The sequence below is a fragment of the Nannobrachium achirus genome, assembly GCF_963921795.1.
Source record: "Nannobrachium achirus genome assembly, chromosome: 3".
NCBI classification, from domain to species: Eukaryota; Metazoa; Chordata; class Actinopteri; order Myctophiformes; family Myctophidae; genus Nannobrachium; species Nannobrachium achirus.
In genome coordinates this window covers 63,829,267-63,852,725 of record NC_137812.1, presented here as the reverse complement: position 1 = coordinate 63,852,725, position 23,459 = coordinate 63,829,267, and the positions used below count along the sequence as shown (strand labels likewise).

Here is a 23,459-nt window from a genome sequence, read left to right as displayed (position 1 = left end):
TAAATCGATTTGTCTGGTTAACCACATTGCAAGGCATTCTGAGCTTGTACTGTACTGCAGTGTTTCTCAACCACTGTGCCTGGGGACCTTTGGTGTGCCCCTGAGAAGGGTCAAGTGTGCCCCTTGAAACTGTTTGAGAGCCAGTATTTTATTTATCATTTTAAAAATGAATAAATAAACTAGTGAAAACAGCCGATCTACAAGCACACAACGCCTCGCGGTGCGAGGCGTTGTGTGCTTGTAGATCTGCTGTTTTCACTACTGTTGTGCGACAGCCTTGTATGATGAAGCAGGGCTTTACTTTGCGAAGAAACGTACAAATTTGAAACTTGGGAGATACAAGGTTTCTTCCCGACAGTGACGATATTTACACCCCCGTATTATGTTGGTGTGCGCATGGATTCTTGGGACATGAAAAGTGTGCCCATGCAGAAAAAAGGTTGAGAAACACTGCTGTACTGTATATCTGCTATTTTCTGTATTTCAATTATTGTGTACAATCATCATTAAATCGATTAGTCTGATTAACTGTTGCACGCCTGCCTCCTTTGATAACCAGGAGCCATGTGACACAACACTGCTTTCCCCTTTTTCCCACCCTGAACAGGTGTGCGTATTCTTCCCCCGACACGGTACAACCACCCCGGCTGGATAGTCAATAGTGGTTGTGTAACTGTTCTCCACCAACGTGCATGAGAATGGTGGCACAGACGAGTGGACACATAGACCAAGGTACTTTTGGCAGGGATGAGCAAACGCATTGATCTGTGTGCCCACACGGTGCCACCCAGATCACCGTAACCTGGCACCTCACCCCGTTGGAGCCTGGAAAAGTGCAAAACATGAATAAAGAGTGAATGGAGGACTGGAGCAGTGTCTTGTTTCACGGGGAAATGAGAGGAGAGTGACGGATATAACAGCGCGGTCGGGCATTCAACAGACAGGTTTGTAAATGGATATGTGTGCCTTTGTTCATTTTCAGTGACCGACGATCCGGTTGCCTTTTGTCTCCGTGCTTGAGTAGCTTTGTCTGATGAATGGCGCGCGTGATTGAATGACAGGAGGAGAGAAGAACATTGTACATCGGGGATCTTCAGCGTTTTCAGGCCAAGGACCCCTTAGTTGAGAGAGAGATGAAGCAGGGACCCCCACAACCTTTTCATAGATTCCATATATAGTTTCATTGTTTGACAATCATCAGTGTATTTTGAATTCATGTCAATTTGTGTTTTCAGATATTTAACCACTTGAACTGTCAATACCTAATAAAGTTGACCTTTCAGTCTGTACTTAGTCTGCTCTTTTTCCCCTCTACACCAAACCTCTTTGCCAAAAAGAGCTTGTAGATCTGCTATTTTTGGCTAAAGTTCTCAGAATAAGGACACAAGAGTTCAAGTGGTTAATAATAAAAAAGGAGAAAAAAGTTTATATCACACAGAGATTTGGAGGGCCCCCTGTTGTAACTCTGAGGACCCCCTAGGGGTCCCGGACCCCCTATTGACGACCCTTGATGTACATTATAAGCTTTAGTTTAGATGATGATGGGTTGTATCATTATTCATGACATTGTCTTAATGTCTCTAGGGCCTTAACTCTCTGCCTCTCTAGTCCCTCTGTATCATTTCTTTGCTCTTTTCTTCACCCATCCATCTGCTCTTCTCTGTTTCTCTCCCCACCTTTCTCTCTCTTCCTTCACTGTGGTATAACAATATGCACATTTTGCTGCTGTTCTTGTGTATTTAAAAAAAAAGGCATGCACAGTACACCCACATGCGCACACGCTCGCGCACACACACACACACACACACACACACACACACACACACACACACACACACACACACACACACACACACGTGCAAACCCAGGATGTATTGCTCATTTTGAACAAAACAAGTTGTTATTATTTCCTTGTGTTTTCAAGTGTAATTAAGAAGTAAGGTTGTGTCTAAACCTCCCTGGTTATTGAATGAGCAGAGCCTGGCCTCTCTTGTCTCTATTGAGAGGGGTTTCACAGAGACATTTGATCTTTTCTTTTCTGGAATATTGTCTAGTCTTATGCCTATTATGCCTCTTATTAAAAAACGCCATATATCATGAGCACAACATCTAATCATACCCAAATTGGAATTGCACGTTGAGGGCTCTATAGAGCGCACCTCCAAAACAGCTTTCCCTTCTGCCTGTTGGGGTGCCACAAACGTGAACGTTTGCACCATCTGTCGCACAAACTCAATTTCATCACACAGCTTCCTCCTGACCTGAGGGCTCCGCCACTTGACTGGCTCAACCCTGGGTAGAAAACCTGGCCTGGTGGAAATCTGCACTCTGAGGGGTGCGCTTGTCTAGTTGTTTGTATGCGAGTGTCGTCTATCTGATAACTCCCTGTTATCATAGGGGCTTGTTTATCTTGAGAGAAACGTTGACATGAGAGTGTCGATCCTTGGCCCTATGAGTTGTTCTGAATATTATAGAGTCAATATGTCACTTTCATGCTGTTTTATTTTTCACTATGACACAAGCTCCCTATAGCCTAGTAAACTAGACTCCTCCTGCCTTCTGATTTGAATTCAATGAGAGTCTGGTTTACGAGGCTACAAGCTCCCCCCTATCTATGTTTAAAACCATAGTCTAGTCTGGCCACTAGCAGCAGAGGACTACTTGACTACTGATGTCTGTGTTTAATGTACTTCTCCTTTAACCCCCTGTATACATAATGTAATGTGTATACAGTTTATGTTTAATGCATACTATATGTATTAAACATCTTGTAGATTGTCCTAACGTGAGCATGTGACGCAGTGTGATCTTATAGATCTGCTAGCATCACTTATAATAGTGATGCTAGGGTTCGAGTGGTTGAATGTTATAGTGTAACCCGGTGGATATTAGATTTCAATTTACAATTTAAGCATTTAGCAGACACTCTTATCCAACAGAAACTTACAAGCATGAAGTAGAATAAGCAGAATAAGCAAGAACTTGCCAATAAATAAGGTAAATTAACCAGTAAGGCTCCCTAATCGGGAGAGAAGCGACCGTAGGTCACTTATCTCCACAAATAGGGCAAAAATGTGTTTTGCCAAAATCTTCCTGATCCATGTTGATGACATGAGTGTAGACATACTGTGTAGTGATTTTCGTGATCTCAAAGAAACTATACCAGCTAAAGAAATGATTTGACATTTTAGATTCTATTGGTTGCTGCCTTATGCTGTATTTCTTCAACAGCATGGCCATAATGTACCTTCAGAATCAAATGTCACGTTGGCTCATTATCCCCTGCCGTCTCTGGATAGCTCTATATGGGCTTGGTCTAGCTCTGGATTAGCATCCCGTTGTGGCACTTATTCTAGCCCTTTCTCTGCCCATGCTGACTTTAAACCCAGCAATTCTCCGATTCTGTCTGACACATAAAGAGCTAGCCCCGAATGACCATAACAGGTCTGTAGCTCTGAGAGTTTTCAAATGGAACCAATGGACCCGCAAGGGTCCTTGTGGGTCCATTTGGTTCCATTTGAACACTCTCAGCGTTAAGGGGGTCCTTGCAAATAAAGCATTTGAGAATCACTAGTACCAATGGGCCCCTGATATGTCATAGTGTTGTAGTAAATCAGTGTTATAGTAGCCTACACATCTTTCAGAAAACCTGGAGACATTCCGTATTATGGCTTATGATAAAAATAAGAACGTTATAATGGTGTGAAAAAAAGAAAATCTAAAATTTGCCACAGACAAGACCAAGTCTTTCCACTGACATGTTTGTTCATGTACGGACATGGTGATGACCCCAGTTCCTGGCCCTTGTTTTCACGTTGAGATTCAGGTCGCCAGCTTGGCCAAAGTAAAGCTATTTTCTGTATTCAGCAGCTATTTCTCTGTTCAACCTATTAGTCAAGCCAGCATTTCTTGTCAGTCTTCCATCTTAAGGAGACATAGCTTGGAATGCAATCAACTTAACTTGGACTTTGGCAATGCTATTGCAGTCAAAACTGGAGGTTCTTTCATTGAGCACATGGCATTTGGGTCTCTCTCTCTCTCTCTCTCCCTCCCTCTCTCTCTCTCTCTCTCTCATATCTGTCTTGGGATTCTTGTTGGCATTTTCTGTCTAATTTGTTAACTCTTGACTTTGTTGAGTCGAGCGCAAATTCCACCGAGTGTATACACAGGAGAAACTCGCTTCGTTTTAAATGTCAGAAGTGCGATTCCAAATATGTGGGCAGACACCGGTCATAAAAGTGAAGGTCGCCGGGATTTGATAGAGGTGATAAAGTTTTGTTTTATTTAATTTCAGTTTAGGTTTTAGTTATATTTTGCCTCTTATTTTCACTACTATTGTGTTCTTTTTCTGGGTTTTTATATATTTTTTCAGTGGTTTAATAAAGCCCTCACCCTCTATCCCTCTCTGTCTGTTTGTCTGTCTGTCTGTCTGTCTGTCTGTCTGTTTATTTCCATCTCTCTCCCCCTCTCTGCATGTCTGTATGTCTGTCTATTTATTTTCATCTCTCTCTCCCCCTCTGTCTGTCTGTCTGTCTGTCTGTCTGTCTGTCTGTCTCTCTCTCTCTCAGTGGGATGTGGTGGTGTATGCGTCGGCGCTCCAGGACAATCTGTCTGTCCTTGGCAGTGGTTACTGTCTGCCTCCACCTCTCCTTGGTGCTGCTCTCTGTCTCTCAGCAGCCCTGCAGTCCCTCCTCCTCCTCGCCGTTACCCAGGTTACAGCGGGCCTTGGACCGCGCTAACTACAGCTTGGTGGGAGCCGGTACCCTCGTCAAGACACCCACCGATACCGACCACATGGCGTTGGCTAATGAGGTTGCCAAAGGTCACTCAAGATCCGCTCCGCACAAATTGGCCGCCAAGGCCGCCTTTGAAGATCCACCGGTCAAGGGTGTCGCTCCGAAAGAGACGGAAGGTGTTTCACTTAACATTTCGGCCGCAGAAGGAGGCCGCGCCACGTCCCACATGCCACCTGGGGTATCGAAGCTGGAGGCCCTCTTCAGCCACCCGCTGTATAATATGCCCACCCTGCCCATACCCGAGGACGATTGGCTCCTGAGGGTCAAACCGAAAGTCAAACCTAGCGAGAAGAGCTCGCAAATGTGGTGAGTGCGTGCTCCTGCAAAGATGCAGAAGGGTGCGTGCGTGCACGAGCGTGTGTGTATGAGAGGCGTGTATCAAAACAACATCTCGCTTCCAGCAGTGGAAGCTTGTGATTGGCTGAACCGGAGCGATCCGTTGTGTTCGCCTGGACCGCGCGGAGGTTCCGAGAGTTCACTCGTGTATAGGTTATAGTTAATATAATAGGCCTACATGCGATGTTTGATAACATATAACACAAGAAATAATCAAAACACATTATAAACATTCTATATTTATAAGGTCAAGTATTCTACTTAATAATTGGGACTTACAAGAAACATTATCATAGTTATAATGGACCTACATTTACAGTAGTTTAGGCATTTTGGTTTGATAAGGTTGTGGGCAGAACAATTTGTCCTTGTTATTTGACTAGGATATTTTTACTTTAATTATAATTAAAGACACTTCATAGTGAATTAGTGATTATAATTAATAGCCTATGTCATGATTGTTGTTATAGCTAGATCAGATTGTGTTTATAATATAATGCCGGCGTGCCTCCGTCATCTCCACCGAAAACAAGCGATTTTTCTTGTTCCATTGTTGGAACCGGGATGTTGTTTTGATACACGCGTATGAGAGAGTTAGGGCTGTCACAATTATTACATACTCGTCTAATCGCAATTATTTGAGGTAATCGGAATTATTTTGCATAATCGTCATAATCGTTTCCATGTTGAGAAATGTTAATATACTGTAGTTTCAAACACTTTCAAAAAGTAGTGGAAATAGCAGATTGGCTATTTCCACTATCAATGTTGTTTTTTAAGTATAAAGTTGTCAAATATGTCAGTTATTTCTTTGCATATTTAGGTTATGTGTCATAATTGCCGGGTGCAACTTCAAAGCCTGAAAGCCAAACAGTAATGTAACTGTCAACGACAAAGACACAATTAAATCGTTAATCGCAGTTATATGAGTGACAATTAATCGTCATGTAAAATGTCATAATCGTGACAACCCTAGAGAGAGTGAGAGAGAGATAGAGCGAGGGGAAGGCATAGAGAAAGAGAGAAAGTACACTAGAATTACTATACTGTGATTGCCATATGGCAACTACACTAATGAGGGAGAGAGAGATAGCTTTTCATATCTGCTACAATACAGAGCATTCACGAATAGTGATTTTTAGTATTCAAATTATTCGACCTCAGAGTATTCGAATATTCGACAGGACTGGCCAAACTGTAAGTAAGCAAGAGGCGAACATTGTGAAAATAGCAGATCTGCATGCTCACAACGCCTCGCAACGCGAGGCGTTGTGAGCATGCAGATCGGCGGAACCGAGTCACATTAAATGTAATACCTACAATTCCAAGTGCTTGTCAGGGTGGGGGTCCCCAGTTCAAATATGTTTATTTTGGGGGTCACTGCCTAAAAAGGTTTGAGAACTTAACTTCTTATGCCTTCCCTATCTAGCCAAGCTTTATAAACTCTATATATTTTTAAAGAGAAAACAATAAAAACATAAAAATAAGCGAATATTCGACTTCGGTGAACAACGTCGAATAGTGACTTTGATATTCGAATATTTGGTGAATGCCCTAATACAATAACCAGCAACAGAAATACAGTACATGGCTACATGCATGTGTTACTGTATGTTCAGTGGGCGTTCAACTGACTCATTGTCATTCATATCATGCATGATCCACCTCTCTCTCATTTTCTCATGTTTGATTAGAGGAGAGGGCATTGGCTGAGATCTGTTTTCATTGTTTTGTTGGAAAGTGAAGGATATTCAATCTAGCCAACAGCCAACGTGGCTAGGGGGTAAAATCTATGATTTATGTATACCAGCTGGTTCACTGCTGCTCTGGTAGTTCCTTTGTAACACTTAACAGTTTTTCCCTGGAACTCTATTTATTTGACCACTTACCCTGTTCATGGTTGGCTAGTGTTAAAGCTGCAATCCGGAACACATTTGAATGGATAAAACACAATTTTAACCAATCTATTATATGCTGCCCTATAAAAACAACTTGCAGTAACCGTGTTTTTGTAACAGATTGACTTATTTATTTGTCTCAAAGGTCAAATTAGCCTTCATGATTTTGGGGATAATCTATTACTTCAGGAACAGATAACTGATTAGTGCATTATCTCTCATATATGTTTGGCTGGCCAATTGGAACGACTTTAAAGCCTATTTTACCAGATTAATTATTTGCGTAGCATCTGTACCTAGGCCTTGTAGGGCAGTATGTGTACTGTACGTGAATACAAGAATGCTCGCCTCAAAACACACTCGCCCCGGGTCAAATAGGGTGACCTGGGAATGGACCCACGTATTTCTGACCACCAAAGTCCACTCGCCCCAATCAGATCCGGTGACCTCGGTCGGACCCACAAATCCAGGGACCCTCTGAACAGAGTCTGACCCAGTCAAATGTGTCAAGTCGTCTGGACCCGTAAGGGATTTTACTGTGTACTAGGTATGGGACGATATGAAAATTTCATGTCACGAATATTGTGACCCAAAAAATTACGATTTATGATATTAATGAGATAATCAAAATATACCCAACATCCATTATCCTGGGGCGGAACATTTGCCAAAAAATAGCAGATCTACAAGGTCACAACGTGTCGCAACACGACACGTTGTGAGCTTGTAGATCGGCAATTTTTTGAGAGAGAGAGATTCGGTAGAGAGTGAAAAAAAAAGAATACATTATTTCCAGGTCCGTTTTACCAATATAGAGGGTTTAAGTGTAGTACCGGATATGAGGCTCAGGAAAATAAAAGGTGAATTGATCCCAGTGCATGACGGAGAACGATTTCACTGTAAATGAAATCTCCACGATACGATTATCGTGAGTGTTTTTATCTACTGTTTACTGTACCTCTGACTCCTTGCTCTCCCAGGATGAGTGCCGGTGAGAATGACTACGAGAACGTCCAGTGGAACAGCAGCAGTGACACTCACCCGCCTTGGCTACGCTTCCATCTGGGAATCTCCCGCTGGCAGCTTTATCCCCACCGGGACGCCAACATGGAGGCACTGACCCAGCAGTTATCAACCCACCGCATCGTCAGCGCTGGTCTGTATATGCACATTTCCCTGATTCAGCTCAATTGTTTACATTGTCTTTCTGTACCAGCAGGCTATTTACGTTCTGCAGTACTGCTAAAGAAAGTTAGGGAATAATAATGAGTATAAAGTATTACCACCACATTTTGTAACAATTTTGATATTGTTTTTACAACGTGGCTCCAATGGGCCGAGCTGTCTAGGAGTCTGAGTGTGAGTCTGTAAGTATTGGGCTTTAATCCCACAAAGAAAATCTAACTACTCAGCTGTAGTAGGCCAAGGAAGTGAAATATCCTGGATCGGGCTGAAACATTGCTCAAATATGGAGATGACTTTACCGATCAGATGTCACAGTAGCCTATTGACATCAAAGTTTAGTCTCTTGAAGTCCGAGATCCACATGGAAGCCTCTCTACTGTGGTCCCTGTCTCTGCTAATCCTCCCCCAACTGTTGACCTGAGGAGGTTGTTGACTATTAGTCCCAGACTCCCAGTTTCCTGTTCCGGTTCATTTTCCCATATTGTCACTGTCGGGCAGAAACCTTGTATCTCCAAGTTTCAAATTTGTACATTTTTTCGCAAAGTAAAGCACTGCTTCATCACACAAGGCCGTTGCACAAAAGTAGTGAAAACAGCTAATCTACAATCACACAACGCCTCGCGGTGTGCTTGTAGATTGGCTGTTTTCACTAGTTTAAATCATTTTAAAAATAATAAATACAAAACAAACGTTTTGGACATACAAGGTTTCTACCCGACAACGACGATATGTAGCTTCATTTGATTGGCTCGGCAGCAGATTTGAACCCGGAAACACACAACACTTCACGTGTGTTTTTGGTTCAAACATTCTCTGCAGTTATGTACAGAGCTCCAGCCATTACCCTTCAGCTGACAGTGAGACATTTCACTGGGAGAGTAAAACATGTGCATATACAGTAGGTTCACGCCATCTCCCCCAGTTCCCCTCCACGCTGAACAGGCACCCGACTAACCAGCAGGGTTACTGCTGCAGCGACATGCACACGATGATCCCTCACCAGCTTGACTAACCAGCAGGGTTACTGCTGCAGCGACATGCACACGATGATCCCTCACCAGCTTGACTAACCAGCAGGGTTACTGCTGCAGCGACATGCACACGATGATCCCTCACCAGCTTGACTAACCAGCAGGGTTACTGCTGCAGCGACATGCACACGATGATCCCTCACCAGCTTGACTAACCAGCAGGGTTACTACTGCAGCGATATTATGCACATGATGACAGGGACGTGCAGAGAATGTTAGAGCGGCAGGGGCTGAAATTTCGAAAAGGGCCTTTTGGTGAAAGTATCGAAAATAGCAGACCTCCAAGCTCACAACGCGTCGCAGCGCGACGCGTTGTGAGCTTGGAGGTCTGCTATTTTCGGTGCTTGCATACCACACTGAACTAAGCATCATCAAGTCAATACTGGAGACGTGGCTTAAAGGACCGGTTCACCTCTGGGACAACCATATCTTATTTTATTGTTGTTTGGGACGGCTAATCCTGAGTTATTTTTTGTGTTCAATCTGTGTTTTTAGATATTTTAGTATTTCAGCATGCTATAACTGGTCATATGATGCTTTGTAGCACGATATTGCATCATCTAATGCATCGTATGATGCTTTGTTGCATGCTGAAATACTAAAATATATAAAAACACATATTGAACACAAAATATGTTGATCGTGTCCCAAACAACAATAAAATAAGATCTGGTTGTCCCAGAGGTGAACCGGTCCTTTAACGGCATAGATTTTCGACACAGAGAGGGCAATTCATTCCACATAAGGTGCTGCATTCAAGTTCAGGAAAGATTACACAAAGGCAATTCTCTTGAATGCTAGCTTCAGGTATGGCATATGGAAAGAGGGCATTTGCATTTCTTTCACCCTAGTAAAAACTGCTTTCATGGTCGGGAGAGGGCACTTTTTAACAGACGGCTAAAAGGGCAGGGGCTCAAGCCCCCTTTGATGTCTATGTGTGTGCACGTGCCTGCATGCTGATATCCCTCATCAGCTTGCCTCCCACAAACGCTGACAGTTAGTCGTGTTGGCTTCCAGCGAAGCCAGAGGCACTGCTGCCGGGAACGGAGCAGCACAGGTCCCTGCGGTGGTGAGCAAGTGCTTTGCCTTCACACAGGGACGTGCTGGCCATTGGGAAAAGCGGGCCAACTCCCGAACGGCCGGTCCAGGCCGGCCATTAGGAAAAAAATACAAATAAAATGTCGGCCTTCGTTCCATTTTGGGGGCTGTGAGGCCAACAAAGTAAATCGTCACTGTCGGGCAGAAACCTTGTATCTCCAAGTTTCAATTTTTTTTTTCACAAAGCAAAGCCCTGCTTCATCATACAAGGCCGTCGCACAAAAGTAGTGAAAACAGCAGATCTACAAGCACACAACGCCTCGCACCGCAAGGCGTTGTGTGCTTGAAGATCGGCTGTTTTCACTAGTTTAACTTTTTTTTAAATGATAAATACAAAACAAACGGTTTTGGACATACAAGGTTTCCACCCGACAAAGACGAAATGTAACTCATGTAATTGGCCCACTGGCTTGTCACTTGTCATGATCTGAAATGGCAAATCTTTGAGTAGCAGCAGCAGTGCTATAGAGAGAGATCTCTCTCTATAGCGCGCAATGAGGGCCTCTCCAACTCTTTTTCCAGGGCTGAATCAGGGGCCCAGCACGTCCCTGCCTTCACACCACACAGACGCCTTCCTGAATGTCATATTATAGCATCCTGAGGATGAAACGCTGCTTGAATGTGTGGTGCCTGATTGAGTGGCCGTGGGAGGATGTGAGCACAGAGCTAGAGGATTGAATTAGGATATATGCCAGACACTTGAGCGTCCCGATTTAAGTATACTTCATACAGTACGAAGGAGCATGAATTAGGCATTAGTGTGCTTCTGTTGGAGGAGATGCTAATTCACTTAGAACAGGGGCCTTCAGCGTTTTCAGGCCAAGGACCCCTTAGTTGAGAGAGAGATGTAGCAGGGACCCCCAAAATCTCTTCATAGATATGGTTTCATTGTTTGACAGCACGATCAACAGTGTATTTTGGATTCATGTTAATGTGTGTGTTTCAGATATTTAACCACTTGAACCGTCAATACTTAATACACTTGACGTTTCACTATGTACTTAGTCTGCTCTTTTTCCCCTCCAAAGCTCTTTGCCAAAAATAGCCGATCTACAAGCTCACAGCGCCTCGCAGAGTGAGGCGTTGTGAGCTTGTAGATCTGCTATTTTTGGCTAAAGTTCTCTGAATATGCACTCTAGGGTTCAAATCGTTGATATAAAAAAGGAGTTTTTTTTTTCTATCACTCAAAGATTTGGAGAACCCCCTGTAGTAACTCTGAGGACCCCCTAGTTTCCAGGAGCTGGGGGGATTAAAGGATTGTGCGTCTTTGCGTCCTTGTGTGTCTTAGTGTTTTAAAATAATTTAAAGAATTACTGTCTTTCTGGAGTCTGGACCGACCTCTCTGACTGTATCTTGAGAGATGCGTGCTTGACTGAGTGTGCATGTTTGCGTGTTTTCTGAAAGAGAAAGAGCGAGAGAGAGAGAGAGAGAGGAGTAAAGGCGTAAAAGCCTAAAGCAAAACAAAGCAAACGTGACAGACCAATTTACGCCATGCTTTTACAGTGAGTCGTGTTTTGAGCTGTTCCATCTGTTACTGAGTCATGACAGGGGTCTTTGGGTTAGCGTGGAGCGTGTACGCGGTTTGGGATGTTGTCATGGTAACGTTCTCTGCGTGGTTTTCAGTGCAGAAGTCCGGAGGGACGCAGCTGAAGCTGGTGATGTCATTTCCCAACTATGGACAAGCTTTGTTCAAGCCCATGAAGTGAGTCAGTGAGGCAAGCATATTACACCACACATCTAACACTGGGTAGGGTTGTCACGATTATGACATTTCACATGACGATTAATGGTCACTCAGATAATTGCGATTAACGATTTCATTGTGTTTTTGTTGTTGACAATTACATTTCTGTTTGGCTTTTAGGCTCATGCACATGGCAGATATGACACATAACCTAAATATACAAATATTTATATATTTGATAACTTTATACTTAAAAAAGAACATTGATAGTGGAAATAGCCGATCTACAAGCTCTCAACGTGTTGCGATGCAACGCGTTGTGAGCTTGTAGATCTGCTATTTCCACTATTCTTTTGCTTTAAAAACAATATATGAACATTTTTCAACATGGAAACAATTATGACGATTATGAAAAATAATGTAATAATTGTGACAGACCTAACACTGGGCATATACTAAACATGTTGCAAGTACAATCCATGATTCCATTTAGATGACTGTACTGACTAGGTTATTGCACAAGGGTCAGTGTAACTGTGTGAATGTCATTTACACCAATAGGCAGGATAGAGATGAAGAATCCAACTACAACCTCTACTACTTCTCTGATTTCGAAAGGCACAATGCAGAAATCTCTGCCTTTCATCTGGACAGGTATGGCAATTCAAAATAAATCCCAGCATGGATCACTGCAATGAGCACAGGGAATAATATAGAGTGAATAATGTACTGTTATTTAAAATTACATCACATTTACTTTTCTTTACTTCTTTACTTCATCACATTTACTTCTTCTTTCAAACAATTTGACCTTTTTTGTTATTCTTATAGCCTACACACATCCACTCCCACTCTGTTCCCATTTCTGTCGCTCTCTCTCCATCTGTTTCTGCCTTTCTTTGACTGCTTATGGAATTATTGTATGCTTTTGCTATTGAAAAATAGCAGATATACAAGCTTGCAGCGTGGCACAGAGTGCCGCACTGCGAACTTGTACCTGTAGATCTTTTTAGCAAATCTTTGAATATATCTTTTTAAAAGCGTTAAACATTTGTAACTCAAATATTTGCTTCTGGGGGATTGTTCTAGGGGTCCTTGACATGAAAAGGTTTGTGAATCACTGACATAGAAACATGCCTTTTTCAAAAACCTTTGAAGAATGTAGAAGACATTTATAGAATCGGGTCAGTAATATTCAAAGACTTGCACACATTTTCACGATTTAAAAAGAAATAGCAGATCTACGAGCTCGCAGCGTGAGCTTGTATGTCTGAAATGTTTCACTAGTTGAAGCATAAAATAATGGTTTAGGTCAGGGGTCTTCAACAGGGGGTCCGGGACCCCTAAAGGGGTCCTCAGAGTTACTACAGGGGGTCCTCCAAATCTTTGAGTGATAGAACGCCCCCCCCCCCCCCCCCCCCTATTTTATATTAACGATTTGAACCCTAGAGTCCATATTCAGAGAACTTTAGACAAAAATAGCAGATCTACAAGCTCACAACGCCTCGCGCTGCGAGGCGTTGTGAGCTTGTAGATCGGCTATTTTTGGCAAAGAGCTTTGTGGGGGAAAAAGAGCAGTCTAAGTACATAGTGAAAGGTCAAGTGTATTAAGTATTGACGGTTCAAGTGGTTAAATATCTGAAAACACACATTAACATGAATCCAAAATACACTGTTGATTGTGCTGTCAAACAATGAAACTATATCTATGAACAGATTTTTGGGGGTCCCTGCTTCATCTCTCTCTCAACTAAGGGGTCCTTGGCCTGAAAACGTTGAAGACCCCTGGTTTAGGTAATAACGTGTAATAACGCGTTCAAGCCAGGTCTTGAGGACTGTTAACCCTGTCCCTCTCTCTGCAGAATCCTGGGCTACAGGAGGATCCCTCCAGCAGTGGGGAGGCTAGTGGACGTAGTCAAGGAGATAAAAGACATCACAACCGATCACAAACTAGCCAAAACCTTCTTCACATCCCCTGGTACCTCTCACTTACACATTTCTTTAGTGAAACCACCAAAGGGAAACGAGCTATGGCTTTTTTTGTGTATAATCCATGTTGGCTTTTTTTATGACATCGGTGCAGCGCCGGCGACAGGACTCAATGGCTAGTGGGGCCGTCCGTCAGCTTAAAGGAGTAGTTCACCCCCAAAATGACTTTTTTTCTATTGATTAGTCACGCCATGGAGACTAGAGTTCAATAATATTTTTGGGTTTTTGTCACATTCCTAAGACAAAAATTTCATTCGAGTAAATTTACCCCCATTGATTCCGGATGGGGACCCGTTTCGAAACGGGTAAATTTATTGTTATCACATTTTTGTCTTAGGAATGTGACAAAAACCTAAAAATATTAGTGTTTCGCCTTTGTTTTCGAGTATTTGCGGTTTCACTGATGGGGACGGGCGGTCTGAGTGAGGGGGATGGGCCCCAGGTGTCCCCCTTGTGCCGCCGGGCCTGCATTGGTGTGATTTTTTTAAACTGCGATAAAGTATTCTATCTATCTATGTAAAGTAACAATATCCTTCTGTACTTACTGTATGCCCTAGCCTGGTCACATTCTACCAAAAAGGTGAAAGAGCCAATCAACATCTGCTTTTAGGGCCCTGTGATTGACAGTGCTGATTGCACAAACAACAGTTTGCATAAGACACATCATAATGTGAATTCACATCGACCGGGATGGTTTACCAGGCTACATTTGACTCATAATATCTAACTGATTATAATGCTAATTCTCCTCTGCTCTTCCTCTGTAACCCTCCCTTCCTCCTCAACCTCCCACCTCTCCTATTTCATGTTTCCTCCTCTCCTCCTTTGCATTGCACCGTTACTTTCCTTTCGTCTGGCTCCATCTAGTGGGGAACGCGTGTTTCTACGGCCAGTGCTCCTACTACTGCTCCACAGAGCATGCATTGTGTGGTCGGCCCCGGGCCCTCGAGGCCTCTCTGGCTGTGATGCTGCCAGACCTTTCTCTGGCCACCCGCAGAACCTGGAGGTCCCCCTGGAGACGCTCGTACAGCCGCAGCAAGCTGGCAAAGTGGGTGTATCTTCTGTTGTTCTGCTGCATAAGCCGCTTCGCCAGTATAACCACTGTTGTTATACGTGCAAACAATGATGGGCATCATTTCACTGGACAACTTATGTCTCGCGTAGCCAGACAACTATTCCACAATCTCCGAATGCTATAGTATATAGAGTCTCCGAGTAACGGAAGCTGTCATTTCCAGTCACGAAAACATATTTTAAAATGTAATTTCTGATCAGCAGCAAAATATGCTTAGATGATTTTTATTTATATTAGGAAAAATGTGCGCGACTGTAAAAACTTAACGGAAGTGGGGAGGAGGCTTCACATCCGCTTCATCACCTCTCAAGCCGGATACTCATGATCACAACTTCTGTCTCCCAGACTGAGTATGACGGGAGCATTTCGTTGCTGTCAGGCAGAAACCTTGTATCTCTATGTGTCAAAATGTGTATGTTGTTTTTTGTTTGTTTTTTTGTAAAGTAAAGCCCTTCTTCATCATACAAAAGTGTTGCACAAAAGAAGTGAAAGCGGTCCAGGCGCATACCACATACTATCTGATGCTTGACAGCGTGTCGCGGGTTCGAGTCCCATTCCCGGCGACCTTTGCTGCGTGTCACTCCCCATCTCTCTCCCCATTTCTTGTCATTCTACTGTAACTATCAATGAAGGCAGAAAAGGCAAAAAATGTATCTTTAAAGGTGCTATATTATTATTACCATAATGGTGGTGTTGACTCAAGGCGACTCAAGTTCATGGTGAATTCTTATTATTTAACTGCACCCATTGGTGGACTGGTGGTGAGTGAACGGAAGTATGAATGACATCATATTTGTTTTCAGGTGGGAGACGGAACCTGATTACTGTGAAACTGTGAAGAAGATATCACCGTATGATAAGGGTACCAGACTGGTGGATGTGATAGACATGGTCATACTGGACTTCCTTATGAGTAGGTTCATGCTGTGTGCGCACTCTGAACTGAATTTTAATCTAAAATCGAAACATTTTAATGTGTACTTATGTGTTTAAAAGGGTTCGATTAAAAAAACAAACAGCAGTGGTATAGAAATTATATATTGTAGCCTCCCATATCTTCGCTGTCGGGCAGAAACCTTGTATCTCCAAGTTTCAAATGTGTATGTTTTTTGTAAAGTAAGCCCTGCTTCATCATACAAGACTGTCGCACAAAACTAGTGAAAATAGCCGATCTATTTTCACTATTTTCACTATTCTAAATCATTTTTAAAATGATAAAACAAACGGTTTTGGACAAAGTTTCCACCCGACAACAACGATAGATTAGTTAAGTTAGGTAACATAACATTGCTGTCAGACAGAAACCTCTTATCTCCAAATGTTTTGTGTGTGTGTGTGTGTGTGTGTGTGTGTGTGTGTGTGTGTGTGTGTGTGTGTGTGTGTGTGTGTGTGTGTGTGTGTGTGTGTGTGTGTGTGTGTGTGCGTGTGTTTTTTTTCATAAATGATTGCATTAACCTTATCATACTACAGCTACAGTGTCACACAAAAGTAAAAAAAATAATAACAGATCTACAAGCTCAAAACGTGGCACAGAGCTTGTAGTTCTGCTATTTTTGCTGTTGAATTGAATCATGGAAAGGTAACAGTTTTCAACATACGTAGAGGTTTCCAACAGACGATAATATACCTTTGCCTAGTCTGCTGGATACCTAAGACTATTTTGGTGAGAGTATATCAATCTTTTATGGAATTTAAATACTAATGTAGAAGTTTCAATAGCGATGAGGTTTTTATAATCATGTCAGTTTCTGAGGTTATGTATACCTGACTGTGTGTACATGGTCGCCACTACACCACTGGAAAGCACATATTGTAGAAGCAAATTTACGTGTTTATTACAGTTAAAATACAAATATAAAAGAATATAAGAATATAAAATAACCCATAGAGGATGGTTCAAAAGCTCATTGAAAAGGTGTTATCTAAATAGTTCTAAATGGACCCACTCTTTGAGGTTTTACCAATAATGCACAGGATCAATTTGTCTTCAAATTAGGATTATGAAATTATCATTACGCGGCATGAAAAGAAAACACAAGACCTTGTCACACTTGACACCATAAACAGTCAAATGGGTCCCAGTTTATTTCCTGTTGCTGTGTTTGGGAATAGCTGACAGGAAATGAACTTGGACCCAAGCTGTTCCCTAGCAACGTAATTACACTGCAACTCACTGGAACTGCTGAAGAGCTCAACTAAAGTTATGTGAGCGCTGCCATGGCAACGAGACATTGCTGTGGTTGTGTCCACACTTCCCCAGGTGAGAAAACAAATGAGCTAAAAGACTATCTGGTTTCTTTGAAAGGTAACTTTATTAACTTATGAATTGATTGTGTCATTGTTAGTCAATACGTGACATTGATATTGTAATGATACTGCAAAGGGATTAACTGAAGTCAGTTGCTTTGTGGGTCTATAGCTAGCAAGTAACTTTGACAAAGCTAGGTGAGCTAATTAACCTAGCTTGGAAGTATCAAGTTAGAAGGATGTAAAGGAAATGTTCTATATTCAGTTAAAAGTGCAGCTGTCGGACGGGAATGCCATTAGGTTAACATTAGCATGAGCATTACACAAAAATATGCAAATGTAAAGTTAAGCAGCTGGATTTGATTGATAGTGTGGTACTTCTTGCAACCTTTAGGACTGTTCCGTTTTCCAACAGAATTTGAAAAATAATTCTATTTAATTGCTGCAGGATTTTAATAACTTAAGATAATTCCTTGGAGTAATCACACAGCATTGGCCACAAAAAGTTAATCTCATGTATTCATTTTATTTCCATGCTAGCTTGGGCAGACTGTGTGGGGTTGCTGTCGGTGGAAGCTGCCCCGTTAAAGACTTGCTGATGCCATACTAACAAAGAACCTGCGGCATGTTGCTGCCTCAAAAGAGGACAAACCCCCTGATGTGACCGTAAGGAACAGGGGCAGCTCCATGTTTAGTCCCAAAGCTAAGAGAAACAACCATGGCCTAACGGCCAGCGTTGTTTCTGTGCCTCCTGTGACTTTACCACCTCTGTATCAGGATCAGCAGCGCTTATCCGCCTTTGCATTTAAACCCCTGTCTGGTCGCACCTCCGTCCTTGAGCCTCACGCCCCACCTAAGACCCCTGTGTCAGTGTTGGAGCTCCCTCGCCTTATAGCACAGGTGGGCCCTGAGAAGGCCATAGGCGACACAAGATGGATGGAGGGACCTCGTCTCATGGCCTCTGCGTTAAGCACTGACATCCCCGTCAGATCTGTGCGGGGCGGTGAGTCAACAACTCAGAGGTAAGCAGAATGATGTCTTCGACTGGGATGTTTGCATTATATTTTAGACCAAGGGTCTTCAACAGGGGGTCCAGGACCCCCAGGGGGTCCTCCAAGTCTTTGTGTGATAGAAACCTTTTTGTTCTTTTTTTATATTAACCACTTGAACCCTAGTGTCCTTATTCTGAGAACTTTAGCCAAAAATAGCAGATCTACAAGCTCACAACGACTAGCGCTGCAAGGCGTTGTGAGCTTGTAGATCTCTATTTTTGGCAAAGAGCTTTGCTGTAGAGGGGAAAAAGAGACAACTAATTCCAGAGTGAAAGATCAACTTTATTGACAGTTCAAGTGGTTAAATATCTGAAAACACAAATTGACATGAATCCAAAATACACTGATTGTGCTGTCAAACAATGAAACTATATGGAATCTATGAAAAGGTTGTGGGGGGTCCCTGCTTCAGCTCTCTCTCAACTAAGGGGTCCTTGGCCTGAAAACATTGAAGACCCCTGTTTGAGACATAAAAGAGTGCCCTAAAAAAAGGCGAGGCGCATCTTTCTGAAGCACTACATTAGAAAATCTATAGGCCTACGTAAATACATTAATCATACAATTTCTATTTAATTTCCAGCGATGGGACCAACCTATTAGCCTTGGAAGAAAGTGAGACTCTAATATTCAATTAAAAATGAAAAGCAATAATTGGAACTTGGAAGACACATTAGCTGTATTGTATGGCTGTCTCCTTCGCCCTTTTTCTAATCTGTCCAGGGCAGGAAATAGTTTTCCCAGAACATTTTCACGGATACAAAATGTACTTAGAAATTGATAGTGCCTGATGAAGTCTTTGTCAGTGGAAATGCATTACTTGTATGATTAAAGTTTGTTTGAGCTCATCAAGTTGCTGAATTTAGTTTCTTGTTTTAAAATGTGATCAGATTTTTAGGAGACATCCGTAACTGTCTGGTGCTTGCGAGTGTTGACGTGCAGCACTGAGTTTATCACCTCTAGAGCCCCTTTTCCACTGACATGGCCCAACACCACTCCACACCACACCACCCACTTGTGCCAGGTTTTCCACTACAAGGACCTGGGTAGAGTGGTGTGAAAGTGGTACTAAACGTGGTACTAAAAAGTATCCACTCCACAGTAGGTCTGAGCTAGGCCAAACAGGGCCAAACACTTCATAATGACTGATCACTCACTGACTTTTCATTTAGACCACCAGGATATAGTTGCAATACATGATAATAGATTCTATTGTGTTATAACCACTATTATAATCTATTATAGTATACGGTATTATAGTTATCACAGTAATACATTAATACTTTATAGTGTATTATAATCAAAGTTATAATCAATTGTAGTGTATTATAATTAGGATAGTTGTATACAAATGTATATTGTATTATTATCACAGTTAAAAGGGTCAATTTGTTTCTTAACGATAGGGGTACTTTTGTGTAATGGAAAATGTAGATATTTTTATGTGGTGTGGTGTGGTGCAGTGTGGTGCTAAAGCTGCAGTCGAAAAGGGGCTTAAGTAATGTTTTTGACCCATCTGTTCGTCTGTCTGTCTGTCTGTCTGTCTGTCTGTCTGTCTTCTTTCCATGCTCATTGGCCAAAAGTGGACTACAGTACAGTGAACGTGGTCTTTCACAAAAGAATTACCACAAAACCATTAACTAGGCCACGAGTGTCGTTACCCCATGTGTATGCTAATCTGCATCATGACATTTTATTGGCCAAAAGAGGAAGTGGCAGCAGGAGCACTGCAACGCCTCAAACCGTGACCGTGTGTCTGCGCGTCAATTGGGTATGGCAGGGGTATGCAGCTGCCATACTCTGGGTCCAGGGGGTAGAATACAAGTTACTTTAAAAAATAAATCCATGTCTCATAACTACAAATGCAAAATTTAACAAGGTATTATAATTAATTATATTCTCCATACTTGTATTCTCCCCATCTTGACAAAATGGTATATTCCCAGGTTCCGCAGGTCAGCTGCACAGGTGCAATTCATTATTGTTAATTGTGGCACGTTTACTATATTATGTCAAGTTTAGCTGCACTTGAACAACTGTTCCAGACTGCCATATCCAGCCCAAGAAACCATAGACATTTTTTGGGGAAAAAAAATAGAATGTACTTAAAATAAACGTATCATGCCTGTTGCTAAGGTATGGCAACATGACTGGTGTCTTTGCGCGCGTGCAAGACACCAGTCATGTTGCCATACCTTAACTTTTTCTGAACTGACGCCACTGTGTGGCTGCAAGGTGTCTGTGCTCTACTACTCTACTGAGCACATTTGATATTTATATGTACTCTATATTCACTGTCTGACTCCTGAAATCTTCAGTCTTACAGATCAAGATGAATCTATGATCATCGCAATTAAGAGAGACAGAAAAACAAAGCGTGTGAAAGAGACCGTGCAGCACAAAGGCTCTCTTTCTGGCACAGATGTGGTTGAGATCCTTGCCATGAAAAGACTCCCCAGAGAGTTTGATTTTTACTACCTCAAAGAAGTGGACGAGGACTCGTTCAGGTACTGACTCTAGGTTATCTGATATATACTATGACTATGTCTTTATCTACATTATGTATAGAAATATTGAGAATTGATGAGTCCTGAGATGCTTCAGATGCAATGATTGCAGGCACAGGTCGGGCAGGTCAATAACGGTCACAATCAAATTCATGGAATGGGCTGAGTGGGCAGGGGCGTCACAACAAGGGGGGGAAGAGTGGGACTGAGTTACTAGGGCCCAAGGGTCCTTAATTATTTTATACTTTAGATATTGAAAAATAGCAGATCTACAAGCTCGCAGCGTTGTAGATCTGTGAAAATGTGTGCAAATCTTTGAATAATAAAAAATTATATAAATACATATATTATATGTATTTTATAAGCAAACATTTGTAACTAAAATTTTTCTTCCCTGGAACTACATATTTTGAGATGGGGGTCCGTGGCCAAATACATATCATTTTGGAAGTCATTGACATGGAAAAGTTTGAGCACCACTGACATAGAAACATAGGTTTTTCAAAAAACCTTAGAAGGATTTGAAATATTCAAAGCCTTGCACACATTTTCGCGATTTTTCAAAAATAGCAGATCTACAAGCTCGCAGCACGGTGAGCTTGTAGATCTGCTATTTTTCAATAGTTTTTTTTTTTTAAATAATTTTTATCACACGATTTTGTAACCCATTTTCACCCAGTACCAATTGCCTATGTAATCCTGGGCTCTGCTCTCCCTCTGCCGCGCCTGGGGAGACAACAGCCTGACCTCATGCTTCCTTCTATGCATGAGGAGTCCAAGTTGCTTCTGACAGTGAGGATTTCCCTGGTTTGGACGTAGCGTGTGCAAGAAACACGTTATTCCAACCAGTTCCTTTCCCCTCCATCAGGCGCCCAGGCTGGCCAGGGGGAGGCATTATTGAGACCAGGATTACTGCATGTTTTTGTGAGGGTATCTACCCTAGAAGACACAGGGAGAACATGCATTTTTGAACATTTTTCAATAGTTAAAGCACGAAATAATGCGTAATAATGGATTCCCAGTCTAAATGGGTTAAACCCCCTCCCCCTATGAAGAACATCCATGGGGGGCCCGCAGTGAATCCTTGTACCCAGGGCCCAGAATTTGGCACGACACTCCTGTGAGTGGGTCCAGGGTACTACAGCCCTTGTAGCCACAGATAACCTGGTTTCCATGTTCTTCTGACATGTTTCCGTTTCCTCTAGACCGTATGACCTGCGTGTGGTTCATCCCAGCGAGGCTGGCTCTCAACACTACGTATTCTCCCCTAGCGCTGTCCTCCATGTGACAGAGAAGGGCTACGGTGGATTTGTCAGCCTGGAGGAGTGGTACAGAGAGTCTGTGCTGTGGAGGGCTTTGCGAGAGCTCTCGTTTTTCAGGGACTATCCACTGCGGAAAGCTTTCACCCGGTAAACACGCACAAGGCATCCTTTTGCTGATTTGGGAATGACATTTTCCTTGTTTAACCCTGACTCTTTATGTCAGGGGTCTTCAACAGGGGGTCCGGGACCCCTAGGGGGTCCTCAGAGTTACTACCTCCAAATCTTTGTGTGATAGATTTTTTTCTCCTTTTTTATATTAACCACTTGAACCCTAACGTCCATATTCGGAGAACTTTCGACAAAAATAGCAGATCTACAAGCTCACAACGCCTCGCAGATCGGCTATTGTAGATTGGCTATTTTTGGCAACGAGGTTTGGTGTAGAGGGGGAAAAGAGCAGACTAAGTAGAGTGAAAGGTCAAGTTTGTTAAGTATTGATGGTTCAAGTGGTTAAATATCTGAAAATTGGAATCCAAAATACACTGATATTGTGCTGTCAAACAATGAAATTATGGAATGTTTGAAAAGGTTGTGGGGGTCCCTGCTTCATCTCTCTCTCTCAGCTACAGTAAGGGGTCCTTGGGCTGAAAACACTGAAGACCCCTGCTTTATGTTCTCTTTATCTTGATTCTAGGTGGCACAGAAATGTGTGCAAGATTACCTTCCAACGGAAATGCGATGCGTTGCAGAATATGCTGCTCATGGCGGTGCCTCAGTTCAGAAATGGCCTTTTTCTCCTCTCCAGGTGCATAAGATTAACTCCCTCATCTTTAATTGCTGTTATAGCATCAGTGTTGTTCCTATGGTGGAGTAAAAATAAAAACATCTTGCGGTGTATCCAAACTGCATCTGTGATGCAATATGTCCTAAATGCCGTTTACCTTTTACAGAGTAATTGAAGAAGTGAAAGAGACCCACTGGCTGCCACAAGACGAGTCAAATACTTACACCGTGCTGGAATTCAAGAACATACTGACGAGCAAAAACAAACAGTGGATGGGGATGATTGAGAAATTGTTGCATTATCGCACTGTCATCCTGAATATGGTACTATGTTTAAAAGTTTAAGACGATAAAGTGATATAGTTGTTTTTTAGTTTCATGTACAGTATATGACAGTGCTTAAGTCTTCCTAGTCAATACTGAAGTTATGGTGGACAACAAAAGTCACTTTGTGCCGTGCTGCGAGCTTGTACATCTGCTATTTTTGAACATTTTTGAAAAATCTTAAGTGTTTGAATA

The 23,459-nt window shown here is 42.4% G+C and overlaps 2 protein-coding genes across 5 annotated transcripts in view; both read left to right on the top strand.

Annotated features, from left to right (window-relative positions):
* The first annotated feature begins 833 nt into the window (after positions 1–833).
* LOC308281136 (extracellular serine/threonine protein kinase FAM20C-like) overlaps positions 834–23,459 on the top strand; it is a 77,723-nt gene continuing 55,097 nt past the window's right edge. For 2 of the 3 annotated variants that reach the window (XM_080721228.1, XM_080721230.1), the window contains exons 1-8: positions 834–944; positions 4,569–5,102; positions 8,011–8,186; positions 11,968–12,046; positions 12,590–12,682; positions 13,891–14,006; positions 14,885–15,065; positions 15,896–16,005. In XM_080721228.1, the coding sequence (XP_080577354.1) occupies positions 4,573–5,102; positions 8,011–8,186; positions 11,968–12,046; positions 12,590–12,682; positions 13,891–14,006; positions 14,885–15,065; positions 15,896–16,005 (1,285 nt within the window). In that variant the 5' untranslated portion in view covers positions 834–944; positions 4,569–4,572. Of the gene's footprint in view, positions 945–2,249; positions 2,336–4,568; positions 5,103–8,010; positions 8,187–11,967; positions 12,047–12,589; positions 12,683–13,890; positions 14,007–14,884; positions 15,066–15,895; positions 16,006–23,459 lie in introns of all 3 variants that reach the window. The other variant, XM_080721229.1, reaches the window with a different exon arrangement.
* The window catches only part of dnhd1 (dynein heavy chain domain 1), a 54,510-nt gene continuing 47,179 nt past the window's right edge, over positions 16,129–23,459 (top strand). For both annotated transcript variants that reach the window (XM_080721227.1, XM_080721226.1), the window contains exons 1-5: positions 16,129–18,361; positions 20,707–20,895; positions 22,101–22,304; positions 22,852–22,962; positions 23,108–23,264. In XM_080721227.1, coding sequence (XP_080577353.1) covers positions 18,027–18,361; positions 20,707–20,895; positions 22,101–22,304; positions 22,852–22,962; positions 23,108–23,264 — 996 coding nt within the window. In that variant the 5' untranslated portion in view covers positions 16,129–18,026. The remainder of the gene's footprint in view (positions 18,362–20,706; positions 20,896–22,100; positions 22,305–22,851; positions 22,963–23,107; positions 23,265–23,459) is intronic.